This window comes from Triturus cristatus, chromosome 10, assembly GCF_964204655.1.
Source record: "Triturus cristatus chromosome 10, aTriCri1.1, whole genome shotgun sequence".
NCBI lineage: Eukaryota > Metazoa > Chordata > Amphibia > Caudata > Salamandridae > Triturus > Triturus cristatus.
In genome coordinates this window covers 949,777,366-949,801,864 of record NC_140593.1, presented here as the reverse complement: position 1 = coordinate 949,801,864, position 24,499 = coordinate 949,777,366, and the positions used below count along the sequence as shown (strand labels likewise).

Here is a 24,499-nt window from a genome sequence, read left to right as displayed (position 1 = left end):
CCTTGCTGAACTGGAGCAGTGTGGGGGCTTGATGGAGGTGGAGGGGGAGGTCGTTCCAGGCCTTGGTTGTGAGGTAGGAGAAGAACTTTCCTCCTATTCTTGTTTTGTAGATGCGTGGGATGGTGGCCAGAGAGGTCAGCTGATCGAAGGCATCTTTTGGGTGCGTGGAAGGAGAGGCAGTTGTTTAGGTATGCTGGTCCGATGTAATGAAGGGCCTTGTATGCGTGAGTGAGGAGCTTGAAGGTTATTCTTCTTTCAATGGGGAGCCAGTGGAGATTGCGGAGGTGTTGGGCGATGTGGTTTTGACGGAATGTCCAGGATCAGACTGGCTGTGGCGTTTTGGACGGTCTGGAGTTTGCAAAGTAGTTTCTTGTTGATTCTGGCATAGAGAGCGTTGCCGTAGTCCAGTCTGCTACTAATGGGGGTGTGCGTGACTGTTGTTTTCTGGATTCCAGTGTGCTTTAAAATGCACAATCTGCCATATAATGGCCACACAATTACCCTTATACACATTAGCACAGTAACTATAAAAAGGAGTGGATGTAGCATTAAAGCCAGAGCTGCCGTCTTAGGAACTGGGGAACCATGTTCGAATCTCAGCATCGGCTCAACATCCTGGAATTCAGGGCAAATCACATAGGTCCATATTTATAATGGGTTGCGTCACCCTTGAGAGAGAGCAAGTGTGATGCAAAACCTTGAATGATATTTACCAAGCCAAGCAAAGCCACTTTGTGTGAGCCCCTTGTAGCTTGGTAAATGTGAAGCAACGCAAATCGCTGCATTGCGTTACTCTGCCCCAGGAAGTCCTTACAAGGCAGGAGCGTGGTTGTCACCACGCATCAACCCATGTATTTGGGGCATTTCCAGATTTGCCATCAGTGGTAGACCTGGGAATGTGTGAAAATTATACACCTCCCTGGGAGGGTGTCGTAACGAGGAGCATTCAATCTTTTTCTCCTTATTTATTCCTCTTTCCACATGTGCTGTATTACAGAACACATGGAAAGAGGAAAAAGCCTCTGAGGATTGTTCTTGTGCAGGATGGTGCTCCTTCCTGCACAAAAACAATCCTGTCTTCAAACGCAGGTAGCCTTGCACCATGGCAAAAAGCTGTCTGCATTGCCGCTATGCAGTCAAAAGTGCACCAGAGTTAGGAAAGACTGGAATACGCTGTACAATGTTAAATACTGCAGCATTCCTGTCCCTTCATGCAACGCAGCAAGGTGGCTTCCTGCGTTCGTTGCGTGAATTTATGGAATAGGGGGCCCTTAATCTACACATGCCTCGACAAAAAAAAATATGAACGTGACCTTGTGTAATGTAACTGGTGAACATGTAAAGCGCTCCAATACCTACAGGTCGAGTTCGTGCAATAGAAACCTACAAAATACATAACGGGATCACGCACACAAACTACTTCACCTCCAGCGTTTGAAGTGTCGCACCCCCGCCCCTCTATCCTAATCTGAATTGTTTTCGTGTTTCTCCTGGTAATAGAATGCCTGATGTAGCTCACTTTGCCCAAGCAGGAGTCCGTACTTACCAGCGATTAGCGTCTTTCCAAATTTTCACATAACTACAAATGTCACAGCATATATCCTTTCAGAACAGTGGTAAACAGCCTGGAGTACAAACCCTAGTGCGGCTGGACTTTTTGTTGCCGGGTAATTACAAGATCTCTTCCGATACCATAATGGAACGATTTCTTCCGGGGCAAATACGCAATTTTTCCGGGGCTGTTTTTTATACCAGCCAATTGCAGGATTCTGTGGGCAGTTCATCTACAAAGGGGTGTACAGTGCCGCCCCCTTACATGTCAATCAGCGTGCTGCCGCTTTCGGATTGGTTCTCTTTGCTTTCACCTAATGAAATGGGTTAGAGTGCTTTAAATGTTTCTAGTCGCTTATAATCGAAAGCACAGCAGAATAAATCGGATTTTAAGGTCTTCTGTCGGCAGACGGAAGGTAAGTCCCACGTCTGAAAACCTCTGGCATGATTTCGAAGGGTTGTTGGGTATGCGTTATGCTGGAAAGCTGAAGGCTTTGTGGCGGGTAGACTGTTTTCCGTTTTGAGACATCAAGCAACTCCCCCCGTCACTAGGGTTACGAGATGCCTTCATGTTGCCAAGACGCAACTTAACCGGGCAGTCATTTATATTAAGCAATCTGCATTTTCGAAATTTCGCCTTTTCTTGAATTTACGCAACAAATGATTAAACAATCATGTATTTTAAAAAAGCAAAGCCTATAACTTGAACGATTGACTCCGCTGACATTGAATCAACTGGAAAGAATACCCGTCGCCACTGAAGCTATCAGAGGTACCGTAGCCTAGTGATGACATTTGTGCATAGTGAATGTTGGACCCACATTAGTTAAACATACCTAATAGTCTTTAATAGCGGTCCAAATACATAGAAAATATGAGGTCTGTAATCTTTAGCAGAATAGGCGGGGTTAGTGAGTGTGGGGGCGGGTCAGACACATAGCCCAAACCCCCCCAAAATATTCTGTAACTCTTTTGTTGGATTTTTGTCTAGAGGAAGCTGCATATGAAATATAATGCTCGCATCTTAATTGAAAAAAATACATGCAAGTTAAACTTACGACAAATGATTTGTTTCGATAAGGAAGCTCGGTTGGTTAATGTGATCCCTTCAAATGTCTGTGCTTGTGACCACAGGGTTACTGATTTGAATAATGGTTGGTGCACTGGGGAATAGTAACGTGTATATTTAGCTCAGTGAGGTCGCTGACTTTAACAGAAAGCACTGTGAATATGTTTGGCAGGTTAAATATGTATTGCACACAGTATGGATAGTGTTGGGGTGGAAAAGTCATCTGCATTGTAATGGACGTGCTCCCCTTCCCTGAGTGCTCAACTGTACTGATGCCTGGATCCCTAATGCTGATATTTCTTGTCATAGCACACCCTCATGTGTGTGCACCAAGACATAGATCGGTCTCACAGATTGCTGTCTTGTTGGACCGGGAGGGGCACGCAAAGCGCCACCCTCATAGTGGCGAGCGGATACTGCCTTCACCCCGAGTTAAGCAGCACGAGTACAGTGGTGGCAACATACCATGTAGTGAACAGGTCTTTTTAACCGGTGCCATTGGAGTGAGGCCTACAGGCTCACTTATTTTTAAAGTTCCGCTGCTATGTGCTTAACTCACACTTAGCCTACATTTTTTTGTTGTGAAGAGCTGCGCAGCACAGGAGTGGTGTATCTGTTCTGGGTGTATGTGTGCTGTCACTAACATAAGGGTATCCCTTCGCCTCAAGAGACAAAGGGGTGTGCTTCATGACTAGACGCCACCTCTGCATGAGGTGGGAAAAGGACAATGAATAATTTTTTATATACAGCCGTCACCCACTTTAGTAGTGCATGATTCATTATCGGGTTCTCACTGACCCCCTAAAAGTCAGGGTGGGCTCAACCGTATTCCACGGAGCTCTCTGTATATTCATGTGCCTGGTGGAACCTACTTGTAAATAAAAATCCGTCATCCATTCCCAAGATATGCCTTTATTATCGGGTTGGGTGTGAAATTCTAACAAAAATATATATAGGAAGGGCATGTATGATACAATGGTTTTATGACCCTCGTGGTGCCAACATGTATCTGCCCTACCTTCATGGCTGTAGAAGGTCCAGGGCATTTGTTAGGGTGGGCTTGTTTAAGTAATAACTACCCCGGTGACGTCCTGTGTCTAAATTTTCCTTGTGGCATGCACTTATGTTAAAGCATGCAAGGGCAGGAAATACTTGCTGATCCATTGGTACCCTAAAATGGGTATTTTCAGACCCCCTCAGGGGTGAAGGGGGGTTTGGCCCTATAGTCAAACCACCTTTAAGGCTCCCTAACCGTCCATGTACCTACTTGGCTCTGCTCACGCCAGACACCATCATACAAAGAGCTCCCTAGAATATGGTTGGGCCCACCCTGACTTTTAGGAGTCGGTGTGAACCCAATGATGCTATTAGAGGGGGTGAGGGTTGTATATAAAAAAGGATTAATTTTCCTTTTTCCCACCTCGTGCAGAGGTGGCTCCTAGTTGTGACGCTCACCCTTTCTCTCATGAGGCAGAGGGATACCCTTATGTTATTGGTAGTTTGAGTTCAAGGAGAACTTATCCTTTTCTTCCTTTGGTTTACTTAAAGACCTCCCTTCCTGTCTGGTAGGTAGGTCCCCTGACCTCCCTACCCAGTGTGCTGTGCCTGGGAAGGGTATAATATAGGGACAATGCAATGCAGAAAAGTGCGTGCATGGTGGGTGCATGTGCTAGGTGTATGTGTGCCTATGAGTAGTATAGTACATGAAGAATGCAGTTCTGTGCAGTGCATCATGTTAAATGTATGTTCTGGTGTATGTATGTCTATTGGTAGTACAGTACATGAAGGATACGGTGTTGTGCAGTGTGTGTAGGTTGTATACATGCACTGGTTGTTTGTGTGCCTGTGAATTGCACTATACATGGAGGGCCCTGGGTTCCATTTTGGGATACCCAGGCCTGCATGTGTGTTTAGTGGGAAAGCGGTGACCCCATGTACCAGGAGGGGCCGCTGTGATAAGACTGCAGTGCTGTAAGGGCCATTGCCCTTGTGCGAGAGTGTGCCACGACCCCAATGCCAAGAGGGTCTGCTGCCAAGGACATCTCTGTGCTGATCAGGCTGGAGCCAGTGTACTGTGAAGATCCGGCGACCTCCATATGCCAGAGGGTGTCACTGGGACTAGCATGTCTTGTGACCTGTCGTTGAAAGGAGTGAGGCCACTGTGAAACCTGTGCACCTGTCCATGAAGAAGGATTCGAACCAGGAGCTACTTCTCAGAACTGCCCCCCAACACAGGAGGAACCATAGACTTTCCTGGCAAAGAGGAGCCGACGAAAACCTCTGGTTGCTTTAGCGATGCAACCATGTGCGAAGACTCACTTACCACGAGTGCAATTTGCTTGGGGCCATGTGCAGCAAACTCACATGAATCGACCGCTGCCGCTCCAGCACTCAGGTTGCGCCGACACTGGGAGGTGTGGGTAAGACTGATTTCAGGCCATTTGGCCCCAGGGGAACCTGCTGTTAATAAATGCTGCTGCGCTGGAACGCTGTAGACTTTAAGAATAGGCCAATAGTGAACTCTTGAAACTCGTACTACTAGTGTGGCATACCCTGAATGTTGCCAGTTGTGAATGGTGAATAACCACTAGTGGAAGTGGTAGAGGAAACCACCAAGGAAACACAAGAGCTCTGACCTCAAGGGGATTGTGTAGTTGTTTGTGAATGTTGTGCTTTACCTTTGTGCAGGTAGCGGTAGTAATAAAATACTTTTCTTGTTTCATGAAAGTGAGATTATGGCTGGACCATGATTTATTGCGACTGTTGCAAGCATTTTGACTTGTGAGTCTGTGTTCAATCCCCTGTATCCACACCACCTAGTTGAGGGAGACTTGGACTGTCCGGAACACGCTATCCCTAAGAGTCAAGTGCAGAAGTGGTACTTGGCCCAGTTGTTCATATTCCATAGTAAGTCGGGCTCCGGGACAGCAGGAGTAAATGACCTCCACCCCCATGGTTGGGCCAAGTAAACCCTGCTTGCCACATGGCCACTGAAAGGACTTCTGACTGACAGGCTGTAGCAAAATGTGCAGAAAGACTCTATGTTTAAGTTTCTACAATGCTTTAAAACATATTTTACTAATACACAATAAGACTGGAGCTGGTGCAAATCTTTTTTTATAGGATTCCATTAAAGGACATATTACAGAGCTGGTAACAGTCTTACATTATCTCTCAAAAATAATACATCTTTAGCACCATTACACCTCAAATGATTCTTTCAATTAAAGCCTATAATGGCTCTAAACAGCCTTCTATTTGCTGATTAACCAATTGCACACATTTTACATTTCTTTCAGTTAGCAGGTGCTCTGGACAGAAGACATGTTTCTTCTTTAGTTGTCTATCTGTCTTCCCTTCTCTTTCTCTTCACAGTGCAGGACACCCACTACTTCCCTTCCCGACCAAGGCAATTCAAGGTCTGCATTAACCATAAAGGAACAGTTACTTTTAAACAAATAGTATGGGAACTCTTTTGGTAAAATTCAAAAGAGTGGGTATGTCCTTCCCCCACCGATCTAAAGTTCTTCATCCATCTTTAAATTTGCTAGCTTCACTTCCTCGCCCCCCACCCCTATAATCACCAGGCATAGTATGCACTATCAATTTTATATATAAAAAAAAACTGGTGATATTACACTGAGCTGACCCAGTAATATCATCATATCATTTCACAATACAAGACTGTCTCCACAAACCAGGAGGCGGACTCACAATAATCTATGTGGGCACCATCAAATGTACCACTTCCATGGATTCAGACACCCCCCTTCATGGAACACATGCACTTCAGCCTCCTAACAAACAACAGTTTCACCCTGGTCAACAGACTACAAGGACCTCAAACATATTTCAGCAACCTCATCTCAGACCTCATCGCTCCCCTCATCATTAAATCCAAGGATTTCATTCTACTCGGCGACTTCAATCACCACTTGAAAGAGCCCACCGATACCTCCTCCAAAGCCTGAACAACATCGGGCTCTCCCAGCTAGTCACAGAACCCACGCATATCGCAGGACACACCCAAGATCCTAACTTTTCCACGGGAACAACATTAAATACATCTCCGCATCTTGGCTGACCTGGACTGATCACTCCATCATACGCTTCCAAATATCCACACAGCAAGTCAAAATCCCCACCAACATCACCCTGACCAGGCAAAACTGGAACAAAATAACTGAAGTTAACTGGCACAACGACCTTGAAACAAATCAACTCAACACCACAGGCACCATATACAAGGACATCACCAACTTCAACCACAGAAAAAAAACCTGCGCAGAGGCACTCGGTCCCATCAAAATTAAAAAACACCACAGGATCAAAAGGCATGCCACCTGGTACACAGACTAATTCCAGGAAGATACTGCAAGCTGCTGGGAAGTAAATGGACATCTTACCACAAAGCTGGCACCACATTTACCCACAAAGCAGCACTCCAGCACTACCGCCATTTCCTTAGAGACACCAAGAGAAAAGCTCTCACTGAAAGAATTGAGGCCAGCTCAAACAACGGCAAAGAGATCTTCACCATCATCAAGGAGTTCTCCACCCCAGAGGCCACAGTAAACACAATCATTCCCTCCCAGGAGCTCTGCTACAACAATTCGAACTTATTTCACAGCAATATCAAAAAGATCTAAAATAACTTCAAAAACTACCAAACACTAGGACGTCAACACCAAACTGCACATCAGCAACCAAGGCACCCACATAACCAACTGGAGAATACTCACTGAGGAAGACACCATTGATGTCATGAAAACTCTTCTCTGAGGCCATTACAGACTCATGTCCCCATCACATCTACAACATGGCAGGACCCCTGACCAGCAAAAACCTCACCCACATCATCAACACCTCAGCCAAAACCACCACCTTCCCAGAAGACTGGAAACACGCGCCAGTCACAGCCCTCCTCAAGAAACCTTCAGCCGACCCCAGCAAACTGAGCAACTTCAGTCCTAGCTCCCTACTTCCATACCCAGCCAAAGTAATAGAGAAAACAATCAACCAACAACTCACCAACTACCTGGAACTCCATTACCTACTCGAACACACACATCCCGACTTTCGAAACAACCACAGCTCAGTGACAGCACTCCCCGCCGCGCAGATTAGATTCACACCTTTCTTGACAACTGCAGCCCTCCTTCTACTTGACCTCTCAGCTGTGTTCGACACAGTGTCACACTCAGGCCTCATCTAAAGACTATACGAAAAATGCCTTCAAGGACTGACCCTTACATTTATATGTGCCTTCCTCACAGGAATACCACTGTGAGTGAGACTCCCACCCTATACATCAGAACTGAAGAACCTGATCTGCGGAGTTCCACAGGGCTCATCTCTCTGCCTAACCCTGATCAACATTTACATGACAACACGCGCCAATGTCATCTGAGCACACGGCATCTCCATCATCTATGCAGATGACACCCATCTCATCTTATCAATGTCCGCCAAATCCACCACAACCAAAACCAACTTCAATGAATGCATGATCAGTGTAGAGTGGATGAAAACCAACTGCCTACAGCTCCACCTGGTGGGCGTCCGAGCTTGGCCCCACACCAATTCCTACCAGCCATGCAAGAAACCTGAGAATCATTTTAGAAGACAAACTCAGCATGCCATCCCAGGTAGACATTGCTCCTCCTACTTCCACATACTCTTCAAATGGATTACCAGGAACACCAGACAAACCCCCACTCATACCCTCATCACAAGCAGACTAGACTATGGCAACGCACTCCTATGCTGGAGTCTCCAAATGCCTCCTCTAGCGATTTCAGACCATCCAGAACGCTGCAACCAGACTCATCCTAGACCTCCCTTGTTGTGACCACATCACCCCACACCTCAGAGAGCCTCACTGACTAGCAATACACAAGCACTGCTAATTCAAACTCCTCACATACACTTACAGTGTTCTGCTCACATAGGTCCTGCATACCTCAACAGCCGCCTGCACTACCACCAACGCAACAGACTCCAAGGCTCTTCTTCACTCTCCCTCGCACAGCCCCACTGCAACCACAGAACCAGAGTCCATGCCTTCTCCCACATTGGACCCAAAACATAAAATGCCCTCCCTCTACACGAGGACCTCCTCGCTTCTTGAATTCCACAAGAAGCTGAAGATCTGGCTCTCCAACTAAATATACATGACCAGTCCCTTCCCCCTCACTCTGATCCACCTACACACCTGTTCCAGTGCCTGGATACCCTTTCGTGTGATAAGTCACCCTCTACAAATCCAGATAATGTGGCATACTAGTGTTTTATAAGCCCCTCTCGACACTAAAACACGTAACTGTATCTTTGCACAGTAGTAAAGCTATTGTGTACATCAAAAGGGCAACCGCTCGAAAACAAAAACATTTACTTCTATGGCAGGACTAAAGGGGATGGTATGCATTCCCACTCTTGATTTATTTAATCCCTTCCCCACTCATGACGGAACCACTCCGTCATGAGCCACGGTCGCCGTGTGCTCATGACGGAGTGGTTCCGTCATGCTGCGGCCGTTGGCGGCCGCGCAGCCCACGCGGCGCTAATTCCCCGCCTGTGCGGGCGATTAGCGCAGTGGGCGGAGTCATGACGGAACCACTCCGTCATGAGCACAGCTCAACCGTGGCTCATGACGGAGTGGCTCCGTCATGAGCACCGCGCCACCGCGCTGCCCCCAACCCCCCCCCAGCGCTGCGGCGGAATTCCCGCCGCAGCGAAAGGGTTAAAACAGCAGCCAGTCTGCGTAATGTAAATGGTATTAAAGACTACAAATCCCACCAACATAGTAGAACTATAAGTTCATAGGAGAATGTAACTAATCAACATGAGCTGTCCTTGCATCCTGATGATATCTTCTGTCTTGCTGCTTGGCAATCTTCAGATAAGTATAATTCTCACCAGCACCGTTGTTTTTATTTACTGGGATTTGGTTTATTATTTCTGCTTTGCACTGTTTCTTTCAAAGCCTTTTACTTTTCAGGTTTTGGGTGGTCCTTTCATTCTTGTCACATGCCTGTACCATTACCAGTTCGGCTTACTGACAAAGGTGTGTCGTAAGTTGTGCTGCACTAGTTTCAGGCGGTACATATTTGTTTCTTCTTTAGTTGTCTATCTGTCTTCCCTTCTCTTTCTCTTCACAGTGCAGGACACCCACTACTTCCCTTCCCGACCAAGGCAATTCAAGGTCTGCATTAACCATAAAGGAACAGTTACTTTTAAACAAATAGTATGGGAACTCTTTTGGTAAAATTCAAAAGAGTGGGTATGTCCTTCCCCCACCGATCTAAAGTTCTTCATCCATCTTTAAATTTGCTAGCTTCACTTCCTCGCCCCCCACCCCTATAATCACCAGGCATAGTATGCACTATCAATTTTATATATAAAAAAAAACTGGTGATATTACACTGAGCTGACCCAGTAATATCATCATATCATTTCACAATACAAGACTGTCTCCACAAACCAGGAGGCGGACTCACAATAATCTATGTGGGCACCATCAAATGTACCACTTCCATGGATTCAGACACCCCCCTTCATGGAACACATGCACTTCAGCCTCCTAACAAACAACAGTTTCACCCTGGTCAACAGACTACAAGGACCTCAAACATATTTCAGCAACCTCATCTCAGACCTCATCGCTCCCCTCATCATTAAATCCAAGGATTTCATTCTACTCGGCGACTTCAATCACCACTTGAAAGAGCCCACCGATACCTCCTCCAAAGCCTGAACAACATCGGGCTCTCCCAGCTAGTCACAGAACCCACGCATATCGCAGGACACACCCAAGATCCTAACTTTTCCACGGGAACAACATTAAATACATCTCCGCATCTTGGCTGACCTGGACTGATCACTCCATCATACGCTTCCAAATATCCACACAGCAAGTCAAAATCCCCACCAACATCACCCTGACCAGGCAAAACTGGAACAAAATAACTGAAGTTAACTGGCACAACGACCTTGAAACAAATCAACTCAACACCACAGGCACCATATACAAGGACATCACCAACTTCAACCACAGAAAAAAAACCTGCGCAGAGGCACTCGGTCCCATCAAAATTAAAAAACACCACAGGATCAAAAGGCATGCCACCTGGTACACAGACTAATTCCAGGAAGATACTGCAAGCTGCTGGGAAGTAAATGGACATCTTACCACAAAGCTGGCACCACATTTACCCACAAAGCAGCACTCCAGCACTACCGCCATTTCCTTAGAGACACCAAGAGAAAAGCTCTCACTGAAAGAATTGAGGCCAGCTCAAACAACGGCAAAGAGATCTTCACCATCATCAAGGAGTTCTCCACCCCAGAGGCCACAGTAAACACAATCATTCCCTCCCAGGAGCTCTGCTACAACAATTCGAACTTCTTTCACAGCAATATCAAAAAGATCTAAAATAACTTCAAAAACTACCAAACACTAGGACGTCAACACCAAACTGCACATCAGCAACCAAGGCACCCACATAACCAACTGGAGAATACTCACTGAGGAAGACACCATTGATGTCATGAAAACTCTTCTCTGAGGCCATTACAGACTCATGTCCCCATCACATCTACAACATGGCAGGACCCCTGACCAGCAAAAACCTCACCCACATCATCAACACCTCAGCCAAAACCACCACCTTCCCAGAAGACTGGAAACACGCGCCAGTCACAGCCCTCCTCAAGAAACCTTCAGCCGACCCCAGCAAACTGAGCAACTTCAGTCCTAGCTCCCTACTTCCATACCCAGCCAAAGTAATAGAGAAAACAATCAACCAACAACTCACCAACTACCTGGAACTCCATTACCTACTCGAACACACACATCCCGACTTTCGAAACAACCACAGCTCAGTGACAGCACTCCCCGCCGCGCAGATTAGATTCACACCTTTCTTGACAACTGCAGCCCTCCTTCTACTTGACCTCTCAGCTGTGTTCGACACAGTGTCACACTCAGGCCTCATCTAAAGACTATACGAAAAATGCCTTCAAGGACTGACCCTTACATTTATATGTGCCTTCCTCACAGGAATACCACTGTGAGTGAGACTCCCACCCTATACATCAGAACTGAAGAACCTGATCTGCGGAGTTCCACAGGGCTCATCTCTCTGCCTAACCCTGATCAACATTTACATGACAACACGCGCCAATGTCATCTGAGCACACGGCATCTCCATCATCTATGCAGATGACACCCATCTCATCTTATCAATGTCCGCCAAATCCACCACAACCAAAACCAACTTCAATGAATGCATGATCAGTGTAGAGTGGATGAAAACCAACTGCCTACAGCTCCACCTGGTGGGCGTCCGAGCTTGGCCCCACACCAATTCCTACCAGCCATGCAAGAAACCTGAGAATCATTTTAGAAGACAAACTCAGCATGCCATCCCAGGTAGACATTGCTCCTCCTACTTCCACATACTCTTCAAATGGATTACCAGGAACACCAGACAAACCCCCACTCATACCCTCATCACAAGCAGACTAGACTATGGCAACGCACTCTATGCTGGAGTCTCCAAATGCCTCCTCTAGCGATTTCAGACCATCCAGAACGCTGCAACCAGACTCATCCTAGACCTCCCTTGTTGTGACCACATCACCCCACACCTCAGAGAGCCTCACTGACTAGCAATACACAAGCACTGCTAATTCAAACTCCTCACATACACTTACAGTGTTCTGCTCACATAGGTCCTGCATACCTCAACAGCCGCCTGCACTACCACCAACGCAACAGACTCCAAGGCTCTTCTTCACTCTCCCTCGCACAGCCCCACTGCAACCACAGAACCAGAGTCAATGCCTTCTCCCACATTGGACCCAAAACATAAAATGCCCTCCCTCTACACGAGGACCTCCTCGCTTCTTGAATTCCACAAGAAGCTGAAGATCTGGCTCTCCAACTAAATATACATGACCAGTCCCTTCCCCCTCACTCTGATCCACCTACACACCTGTTCCAGTGCCTGGATACCCTTTCGTGTGATAAGTCACCCTCTACAAATCCAGATAATGTGGCATACTAGTGTTTTATAAGCCCCTCTCGACACTAAAACACGTAACTGTATCTTTGCACAGTAGTAAAGCTATTGTGTACATCAAAAGGGCAACCGCTCGAAAACAAAAACATTTACTTCTATGGCAGGACTAAAGGGGATGGTATGCATTCCCACTCTTGATTTATTTAACCCCTTCCCCACTCATGACGGAACCACTCCGTCATGAGCCACGGTCGCCGTGTGCTCATGACGGAGTGGTTCCGTCATGCTGCGGCCGTTGGCGGCCGCTCAGCCCACGCGGCGCTAATTCCCCGCCTGTGCGGGCGATTAGCGCAGTGGGCGGAGTCATGACGGAACCACTCCGTCATGAGCACAGCTCAACCGTGGCTCATGACGGAGTGGCTCCGTCATGAGCACCGCGCCACCGCGCTGCCCCCAACCCCCCCCCAGCGCTGCGGCGGAATTCCCGCCGCAGCGAAAGGGTTAAAACAGCAGCCAGTCTGCGTAATGTAAATGGTATTAAAGACTACAAATCCCACCAACATAGTAGAACTATAAGTTCATAGGAGAATGTAACTAATCAACATGAGCTGTCCTTGCATCCTGATGATATCTTCTGTCTTGCTGCTTGGCAATCTTCAGATAAGTATAATTCTCACCAGCACCGTTGTTTTTATTTACTGGGATTTGGTTTATTATTTCTGCTTTGCACTGTTTCTTTCAAAGCCTTTTACTTTTCAGGTTTTGGGTGGTCCTTTCATTCTTGTCACATGCCTGTACCATTACCAGTTCGGCTTACTGACAAAGGTGTGTCGTAAGTTGTGCTGCACTAGTTTCAGGCGGTACATATTTGTTTCTCCAGCTTCAGCTTGGAATCACTTCTCCTTTAGCCCCATGTGCAGAACTCCTTACTTGCTGATACCTCAGCCTGTGCCTATACATGCTTGTAGGCATGCTCTAGCCTAGCCTACTGCCTCGAGTAAGCACACTGCTATCTACAGAGCCTCCTCGTGGCCCAGGTGCCTTGTCTGCCTGCAACAGGTTGGGTTGAAATAATAATAGAGTGCAGCCTTACCATTACGAGAGGAAACATTTCCTTCACTGGTTGCCTGAAGGCTCCCCCCAACGAATATTTAAAAAAACATAAAAGTCAGCTTGCTGAGCAGCCTGTGTAAGTTCAGGGTGTTTTTTGGGGGAATTGCTGCCAGTGTCTTTTTCAAGCTCTGTATCCTCCCTGAGCCATTCTTCGACAACTACCCCAGTAGACCTCACTGTTCTTAATGCTTCGTCCTTAGTTTTGGGACAAGGTAAATGTGCCTTAGATGAGGCCATTCATTCATATATCCAAAAATCAATTTCGGCCTCTCTGGGCCTTGGCGCCAACAGCTAAAAGCTTTCTTCTTTTTCCACCCTGACTGAGCAGGCACATCCCAGACGCTTTGGATCCCTCTAACACTGCTTCCTCACCACCATTAGACCCAACTTTTAAGGGCAAGAAGTCTCCCTCCCTAATCCAGATATCCTAGATAAACTTAAGGTTTATTATCTTGAAAAGCAATTATGCTCTGCCCATCAAAGTTGGGAGAATTGTCCTCAGGATGAAACCCTGGCTAGCTCCCCTGGACTGTTAGGACGAAGATGGTGACTTATGTGATTCTAAGGAGAATGACTTAAAGAGCTCCTGCGCCCCTATACTGAATTTTACCCCTCAATGTCAAGCCTGCTGAAAAGCACGTTCAACCTTGAGGATATAGTCCATCCTTGTTCCAGGAGCTGGAATCCCTCGGCCAAGACCTTAGTCTAGATCCAATTTAGAATTTGCAAGTCCTCTCCCAAAGAGGCTGGGAGCTGGCTGAGGCAGAATGTTGTAGACAGTCGCTTGTTACTAAGATGCCAGATGTTGACACTAGGCTACTAACATTCTTGGGCAAGTTTGTTCGCGAAGTAAAAAAGGCATTGATAGGTCCTGGAACGCTTGGCTGGACAAGCCACTGATACGGTACAGTCCTATAGCCAAAATCTTGGACCTCATTTTTAAGGTTAAGGATGAGAGCATCCCCATGGGCCCTGGCGTTTTAGCTGACAGGACCCAATGGGCAGTTGCCTATTGAGTAATGCAAACAGCGCTATCTCGTCTGATAAATGCAATTCCATCCTTTTATGCATTGATCCGTGCTATACGAGCTTCCTGCCAATGAAGTGGGTCCTTCCTCCTGAGGTTTATTGTTTGGAGACCCCTTCACGAAGGAGGTGCCTGAATTCGTAAACACTTTCACATCGCTCCACAAAGCTCAGATTGCACCTTTAAAAAGTGTTTGTCTAAGGGTTTTTTGGCAGGGTTAGCAGAGGCTGGAGCTGCTCGTCTGACTGTGCCAAGTTCAAGGATCCTTTGTGTGCCCACTCCTGCAGCTGTGGAGGTTATAGAGAGTAATCTAGCTCGGACACCTTCTTCTTATTCTGTGCTAGGGGCGTCAGAGTTTGTGCCTATCACATAAGAAACTGAAGTGTTGATTCTTACTCCAAATTCACAGGTAAGTGTTTAAGGTCTAGGGGGACTAATTAGTTTTATTGGAATTGGTGTCGCTTTATGTAGCACGATGCAACCACCATGTCAAATCTCTTTTTTACGGGAGTAAACATTAATCACAAACCAGGAGATTCATTCCCTTCTCGTTAAACAGACAATTCACTCATGTCTTCTTCATCCAAATTGTTTTCTCAGTGTCCTTGTGGTGGAAAGAAAAGGAGGGGGAAACATAGTTTGGTGATCAGTCTGCTTGAGTTGGATGCCTGGACCCTAGAGTTTTCAAAATGGAAGGGATACACCATCTTTGAGACCATCTACAACAAGGAGATTGGATGGAACAGTTGCAGATAAAAGACTCTTACCTCAGCTTTTTCATAATTTACAATGGCAGAATCAAATGGCATGCTCAACCCTTTGGTTTAGCATCACCATGTGCTTCACCAGGCGTCTGCACCTAGTAGTGGAGATCCTTAATGCAAAAAGGGTTTACCTGATGATATACTTAGATGACAAGCTCTTTATGGCGCAGAACAGGTCTTGCCTACTTCAGAAACTGTCTCTGGCCATCAGCCTCTTTCAAAACCTAAACTTTGTGATCAACTAACAGAGGTCTCACTCTTTTTTTCCTTTCATCCAGATTGAATTTCTGAGTCTTTCCAGAGTTTAGCCGTAACCAACTTTGTCACTTCCCTACCACTGAATCAAAGCGATCAAGAAGGAGGGTCGCATGCGCTTTCTAAAGGATTCAGTATCCCCCAGGATGAAAGCTAGATGATAGGCCTTCTGGCGTTATATATTCAGGGAATATTCCAGGGTTCTCCATCTACACAGAGGTATCATACTGAACAACAATCCCTCTCTCAGAGGGCATTCATGATGAACTGAAATGATGGCAACTCCTTTGTGGAGGATCCAGGTTTAATTCCCTGTGTTTCTGAAGCCCCAATTCTTCTACCGGATCGACTAAGAATTCTCTGGGATTTCGCTGGCAACATCCACCGGTTAGTGCAGCTCTCTTGCTTATGCCTGATGTCATGGGGACTTTCTGGAGTCACTGGTAAGTGCCAAGACATTCACACCAGACTTCCTTCTACTGCAATCAGGCGGGTTCTAATGCCACATTCAGGTGCTCCTACTCTACATGGACTAGTAGGTCACACTGGTGTCTGGAATGGGGACCGATATTAGCTACGCCCTACATTTTCTAGCCAGTTTGGCTTCTGAATGACTCTTGTAGAGGGCTGTCAATTCTTACAGCTCAGCCATTTCTGCCCATTGCAGATCCTGCAGTTGGTGAGCATTCCTTAGTGGCTGAATTTTTGGCGGGCATTAGGTACTTGGTTCTATAGAACGTCAATGTTGTTCTACCCTTCCTCATGTCTTGTCCCAACAATACCCTACTGCCTAGAAAGCAGTTCATGGCCAGTTAACAATGTTGTTCTGTTTAGCGTCTTGTTGAAGAGTGTCTGACATTAAAGTCTTGGTTTAGTAGGTAGGTGTTTCATTCCGGGTGGTGAATCTTTCACTTTGTCTAGATGAAAACAATCAAGCACCAATACTATGGATTATTCTCCATTCATCATACACTTATACAGGTCTTCTTGCAATCAAAGCCCAGAAAATTCTTTGTCCCTTTGTCAAGCACAGGTTTGGAGCCTTTTACCAGCCTGAGCGAGAGAAATGGACAGATTGTGACCCAAGCATCTCCCACAACTTACCCAGAGTAAGCCATTGGGTTATCAGTTGAGGGGGTGGAAGCCCGACTTAGACTACAACAATAATCCTTATCAGGGTGAACCACAAAAAGTCACAAAATTAGCCTGTGCTTAACGCTCTGGTAGCTTGGCAAAAAAGCAGGCAGGCTTAACTTAAAGGCAATGAGTAAAGTATTCATGCAACACACAATCAGTAATAAAGTGAGAATACAAAAATCCCAAATTAATTTAGATAATAGTACATTTTAATAAATAAAGTGATACCAGAACAACAAAAATGCCATAAGTAGAACTCGAAGATATGCAGTTTCAAAGGTTTCGATAGATATAGTGCCTAAAAGCACAAAACGCTATTCACAGTTTTCTGGTCGTGCTAGACCGGATAAATTAACAAGTGCAAGTCAACCTCAATGGTTCGTGTGTCGAATTTAAGGACCAGGCTAGTCCCGCTGAAAAAGTTATCTTCTCAAAGCACAGTGTGAATAATTCCATTCGCAGTAGGGGAGGTCTCCAGGAGCAGGTAAAGCATCATAGATGGTCATTGCTGTAGTGCAAAGAGCAGGCTGGGTGATGCGGACTGTTCTCACTGTTGCGTGAAGAGCCAGTCAGGTGTCTCGGATGGTCGTTGCTGGAGCATGACATTGGTGGTCACTGTGGGCTGGCCTTACTGTTGTGCAAAGTGCAGATCTTGTGTTTCTGGCATCGCTGTTTTGTGAATAATCGGGTTCACTGGAGCTTTGTGTCAGCAGGCATCCGCAACAGCAGAGTTTCGGAGCTAACAGTTCCGCTCGCACTCATGAGGATCCTAAACCTTCAGCATTTTACCTTTCTTCTTAGGAGGATCTTAAATGATGCCAGCGGTCCTGGACCTTGAGAGGCACCTCTTCGGTATCAGGAACTTTCTCTAGCAGAGGCCAGAAGAGCTCAGGTGGGTCGAGTTGCAGTTCCAGGCAGCTCCAGTACAGCAGGCCAGCTGTGCAGTTGCAGGAAGGCCTCTGGAGTTTGTTGTGTCCCTGTACATCCGACAGGATGTCAGCCTATTGATCCTTAGAGCCACTCAGGTCACGTGAGAGGGAGCAGGTCCAGTCTTTCTTCCCTGAGAGTAAGGCTGTCACCAACCAGCATGGTAGTCCTCAGGTTGCAGGGCAGTCCTTCTTCTGTAATGTCCACAGGTCCAGTAGAGTTCTGAAGAGTGGATCTGAAGGACCAATATTTAAATCTGGTGCCAGTATTTGTATTTGGATAGACATCCGGTCCTACCCCCACATTTTGTTCTGGAGGGTTCTTTTCTTGCCCTGTAAAGGCTCAAAGAAGCCTGACGTTACTAAAGGCTGGTGTCAGGTTCCTTTCTGTGTGTTGGAGGCAAGCCCTTTGAAGTGCAAGTGTGACAGGGCACAACTCTGCTCCCAGACATTCTGGCAGGATGGTTCATCCTGTCCAAACCTAAGCCCATTTTGTGTAACTGTCTGGCAGGAATACACCAACCCCAACAGCAGAGCCCTTCACAGCCATGTCCCCTAGGATACTGACAGAAGGCACAAATCATTAGGACTGAAAAATGACAACTTCATAAAAGTGGCATTTTCATAATTGTGACTTAAAATCTGACTTTACTATTAAAGAGGATTTGAAATCACAGTTCAATTGAGAGTAAACAGCAGATCTCGATTTGCTCCCAAACTAAAGTTATAACTTATTAAATGTAATAAGGTAACCTGTTCCATGGGAGAGATAGGCCTTGCAACAGTGAAAAATTACTTTGGCAGTTTTTCACTACCAAGACATGTAAAACATAAGTATCATGTGCTACGCTTTAACTACAATGCACACTGCCCTATCCGCCTTTAGAGCCTACCTCAAGGTGACTTATAAGTATTAATAAGGAAGGTTTAGACCTGGCAAAAGGCTTATTTTTCCAGGTCGAAATGACAGTTTAAACTGCACCACAGGCTGCAGTGCCAGGCCTGAGATGTTTTAAAAGGTTTCTTTATTGGATGTCACAAAGGAGTGCTGTGGCCCACTACTAGCATGTAATTTACAGCCCCTTGGTCTTGTAGTACTATTTACTAGGGACTTACAAGTAAATTAAATATGCAAATTGGGTGTAGGCCGCTTTTACCATGTTTTAGGGAGAGCACTAGCACATTAGCACTGCTTAGTAGTTGCAAAGTATCCAGAGTTCCAAAGCCAACAACACAAATTCAGCAAACAGTAGTAGGAGTAAAGGCAGAAAATTTGGTGTTTTGCCCTTTATCAAGCAGCTCTTTAGCTTCCACCACTGCTAAGAGGCGGTCTCCGTACCATGGATGTTGGATGCTGCAGTGCTCACTTATTTTCTAACTCATGTTGCAGTAGGAAGGGGAAGGTAAGCTGTTGGCTGTATGCCATTCTAAAGACTTCATCTTATAGCAGTGCACTACGTGCAGAAAAAGGGGAGAGTCATCTGTAGAAGCGGTCGGCCTGGGTGCGGGTGAGGCTTGCAGGTTGTCTGTCTCTCCCTTTCAAGGATCCTGTTATCCCAACATTCTGCGGACAGCGAATCTGAGCCACATTACTTCTCTCTTGCCATTAGCCACAGTAGAGAATTGGTCATACGAGGCTGGTGGGAAGGAGTCCGAGTGGAGTTGAGCTTGACTAGAACTGGGTTCAACTCTCAGTACGCCTTATGTTCTTAAGTGACTTGCGCTATTATTTTTATCTTGGAAAAGCGGATTTAACCATTTAGTTCTGTTATCTTTTGCATATATACACCTTCTACATTTGTCTGCATACACTATGACAGCGAAAAAGTTAAGCTCTGGAAGAATAATCTTTTGAAGCTGTTGTCAAAAGACCAAATCAAATCCATTAAGGAATAAGGCATCACATCTGGGCATATTAAAGAAGTCAACTTTTCCGATATATTTCATGAAAACTGGTGATGAATATCTTAAGGCGGAAGCTAATTTGCTACCTATGAAAAATGCAACAAAAATAAAATCGGAATTGTATGGCCCTTTGGGAGATAGTGAGAGTATTGTTAATGATTCTTTATGTGGCAAGAAAACCCCTGATACTTCCTTTCTCTTCCTCAACAACGATCATGTCCCAGTTAATATAGAACATTCAATTTAAGGTTTTCCAAGTTCAGATCCATCTGAGTTTCTCCTGGAGAAAAGTCAGAAAATTGAGCAGGTTAACCACTCCAGAGACACCTCCTTAATGATAGAATACACTCTACTGGAGTTATCATCATCTAAGGCTGCTTCATCTGTGTCAAGTAAAAGTATTTCAGAGAGAGTGATACCATTACCATGGAGAAAGAGACAGTCCATGCACCTAGTTTCAATGTTTTTTATCAGGGCTAAATCTATCTATTGCATCAGACTATAGTTTAATCCGCCATTGAATCTCCCTGGTGACTATGTCTGCTTCTTTAGACCACTTCAGTGTCTTGAGAGAAATTTGTCCTCCATATGCATCTTTTGGAAAAAAAACTACGGACAGCTCAGATCATATCTTAGACATCTCAACAGTAATCATGAAAGAATTCCCAATGAAATCTGAGGGGGGTCAAAGTACCAGTTGGTAAGCAGTCTGTTCAAGTCAACCTTATTCAAAAGAATGATAATGGACTGCAGGCTGGCTGTTCCTTATCGAAAATGCCAACAATCACGATCAAAATCCATGCCAGAGGTAGATCTATCTTCACTAGAGCTTCTCTTTATGGAGAAGGATTCATCTCTGAGCTTTTCCAAAGGCAGCTCCGGTCAAGGATTGCCTTTCTTCAATGCAACTCATCGGATCTGAAGCTTTTCCAATTTTTAAAACAAAAAAAGGGAAGTAGCAGTGGAAAGGCCACTGGTTTTTGTCGTAATTCTCCCAAAAAAACGAAGAATCGGAAGAAAGCTAAAAGAAATTTGAGAATATTAAACAAAAAGGGGCTAGAAAAGTAAACATTCCCTATGGAAAATCCTTCTATTGTGAACTCAGTAGACCCTGAGAAAAGGATGCCGTCTATTGTTATTAAGAATCCGCAGACAACTGTTGCTTCTGAGAACCTCTGTGATTTAAGTAGACTGAGAAGGTTAATACCACCAAAGAAGTTGGAGTCTGTGGCCCAAAAAAGATACTCTCTTAGATAAGCAGGTTGATAAGATGTCTTTAATCTGAAGAACTTCCACACTGGGACTCGAAAGACTTAAAAAAAGAAATAGTAGCTTTATCCGTTGTTCTGAACCCAACCTCAACTGCTTTTTTGCCGTGTAGACTGACGTTCTGGGAAGTGGTCCTCAAAATACCAGACTAAAGCGCAAAAGAGAATGGAGGAAATCATAACTTTGGACTTTATTGTCTTATTTGAGTATGAGTCTACCTTTTTAAACTGATCTCTTTTGTTGAATCACTTGGCTGAGGTAGACCAACTTAAGTTGGTAAGGAGTAGTGATCTGGAATTCGTGGAACTATTAGATAGACAAGTAGAAAGAAAACAAGGGTTACATTTAAGTTGGCAGTTATTGTGAATCTGATTTTGAACAACTGAGTTTTTTTTTATGTCGCTAGGAATTGATATTGTACCCTCCCCTCTCAAACATAAAGTCTTGCCTGTGGGTGAGAAATTATTTGTCAATTTCTTTTCCCATTGAAGAATGTTCTGTTTCACAGGAAGAGGTGGTCATTAATGCAAAATTAACATTAGTTTTTTGCAAAGCAGGTTCTAGGGTGCTTTCTTGCAATGATTACAAATCTGGCTTGAAGTAAATAAATGTTGATGTATCTCAATGGGCTTGGTTAGCTGGTTTGTTAAATTGGTTAAAACTTGGTGGCCCCAAATGTGTTGAATTAGGGTGTTTATTAGTGCGATCCACTCCATTAAAGTAGTGTCATAGACTATAGTTAGCTGGTTGTTGTAATAACCTGGGAAACATCTGGCATTTGTATGTATTTAGTCCTGAGGTAATCTGTCTACAGCAGTGGATCCCAACCTTTTGACTCCCGAGGACTCCCACTGAGTCATTACTGGAGTACACCCCAAATAAATACCCAAATTACTAAAGATTTAATTATTTTATGTTGGAAAAATATGCAAAAATCAAAATATTTTAATGGGAAGGTTAGTGCTGCATCTTGGCGATTAACTTTTCAATCTTTAGTTTTCTTTCATGGTACAAAGCTACTGCGCCTGCCAGGGCCAGACTGGGAACTCCAAGCAACCCTGGCAAATGTTGTCAGACCAGCCCTTGTGTGTAGCGAGTGCAGCGAGCCAGCCTGACTCCAACAAAGGGTGGTTGGAGGGGTTATCTCCCCTCAAGAAAAATTGGGGGAAAATGGTGCATTCTACAAACCATTTGTCATTATATATTCAGTTGTATTATCTTTTAGAGCATTGCAAATAATGACCTTACTGTGCACCAGAATACAACAATCTTTGTTGGGCTCTTTAATGATTCCCTCTTCATCAACTTCCAACAGTGCCTCTGCTGTCTCCATAGCCCATCACATATATTTAATTTGTTTTATAGCACCTGTCATACCAGTGCAGGGTGTCAGAGCACTTACATCACACACATACAGAGACAATGAATCACATGTGTGTAAATCAGTGTATAGGAAATGTTATATAAGGCAAAGGGGGCAACAAAGTGCAGGATTCACATAATCAATACAGGTAGACATTTTTTAAGAGTGCTGGGTCTGGAGAAGCACAAACTCAGGATTCAGAACATAGCACAGTGGCTAGTGCTGACTTTAATAATAGGAATTATTTCTACCCAAACAAATCTTTTTTTAGCAGCATTAGGATAATGAAAGACTGGGAAAAAAAATCGAGCTTTCTAACTTGTACCATGCAGTTTGCATGCAGCTCTTTGATGGCAGTTCATAGCTCACTGTGCTAGATTACGATTGTAGCTTATGGACTGCACAGTAACAAAAGAATCTCTGCGGCAAAATCGCTAACCCACTGAGCTATGCTTATAAAATACTTTTCTTAGAAACGGATGGTACATGTTCTTTGCTGCAGTCATATTAATCATCTGTGCTACCTTAGCTGAGTCAAAACTGCCACTAGACAAAACTTCCATATCTCTCCAGCAGGCACATTAATCACCAGAGCTATCTTGACACTTTTATTGTTGCCCAAAAACTGCTGGTTATACAAGGAACTATGCAGTGTTTTTAAAACTGCTGCCTGCAGACCCCCTGGGAATGTGTCATGGACCCTTGGGGGTCCACGTACCACAGTTTGGGTACCGCGGGCACCTGTTACTGCCCAACTTGCTCGGGTAATTTATCACTTAGCTCCTAACTTCAGGTCCAATGTAGTAAGTTCCATCCGCCGTGGTGTACACGCTTATGACTCTTCTCTCTTCAGTGAAGTCTAATCAACGTCTGTCTGTGTTCGCTATCCTACTTACCCGAGCAAGTTGGGCCAGGGGTAGACCCCCCCATGCTCCACCGCTAACAAGCAAGTTGGTTTCATGCAGGATGCCCTGAGCGAGGCGCTGTAGCTAAGAGTGCTGCTGTTGTTTTTGTCCTGAAGAGGCCAAAAGAAATAGATCGGCTGAAACGCGACCGCGTCGACAGTTTTGTTGTACAGAAGGACCGCAAATCAATTGAACTTTTTGTGGATGTAACAGTCTCACATTGCTTCTTTGAATCCTTGGAGAGAGACTTTCCTATACGCAATGTATGAGTCTTCTGGGTAGTCCACACTATTTAAAGGTGGCTCCACAATAGGAAACATTTCATGGTGGACAGTAGCGTTAGTTTGTTATTATTTCAGAGGTGTTGTTTGTAAATATATGTTTTTTTATATGCTCAGCGATAAAATAACAAAAAGAAAATGTGAATATATACACATATGACAGGATAATTAAAGGTGTCCTTGTTTAAAAATATTTCTCTATCTTTTCCTCCTTACCAATTTTCTTCAAATTGTAATTCAGTTTCGCACCAGGGCGGGAGCCAAGGGTGCCCTGAACTAGCTCAAACTAGAGTATGCAAGGAGGGCACTGAATTTGCCCTTCAAAGCAGTCTGGTGGTGCTGGCAAGCACCCCCACCCCAGTCAAATACACTAATTCCTGTCTGGGAGGTGGTCACACCTCCCTGTGACAGTAAACCTATTGTCATACCTTTCCCTGCTCGAGCTTGGCTCAGCAACAGAAGGGCAGAATCGTGTCTGTGGTCAGCAGCGGCACTAGCTTGCCATCAGACCCTGAAAGTCTGTTACCGGGAATGCTAGAGGGTACACCAAGGGAGCCCTCCAGTACATGGGATCATACTTCCAGCACTGGAATAGGTCTTGGGGCATGATTTCAACTTGTCTGATACCAAACATGACCGGGTTTGGTGCAGCCACTATATAGTTAGACATCTCGTGATGACTGATGTCCACTATATGTATTAAAATGGCTAACCGCACTTACAAAGCCTGGAGTATCGGCCCCGGGGTTTGTAGGGGTGTCCTGCTCATGCAGAGGCACCCTCACACCTATAACCTAGCACCCTGCACTCAGGACTGAAGAGCCTGCCGTAGGGGTGATGGATAGGTTTTAAGTGCTGTGACCTCAGCTATCGTGATAGGTGCAAGCACCAACTCACACAGGCTTCAAT

The 24,499-nt window shown here is 45.2% G+C and overlaps 1 protein-coding gene across 1 annotated transcript in view; it reads left to right on the top strand.

The window, feature by feature from the left end:
- The first annotated feature begins 1,821 nt into the window (after positions 1 to 1,821).
- Positions 1,822 to 24,499, top strand: part of CCDC13 (coiled-coil domain containing 13) — a 244,721-nt gene continuing 222,043 nt past the window's right edge. The window contains exon 1 of the mRNA XM_085628796.1: positions 1,822 to 1,967. Coding sequence (XP_085484922.1) covers positions 1,893 to 1,967 — 75 coding nt within the window. The 5' untranslated portion in view covers positions 1,822 to 1,892. The remainder of the gene's footprint in view (positions 1,968 to 24,499) is intronic.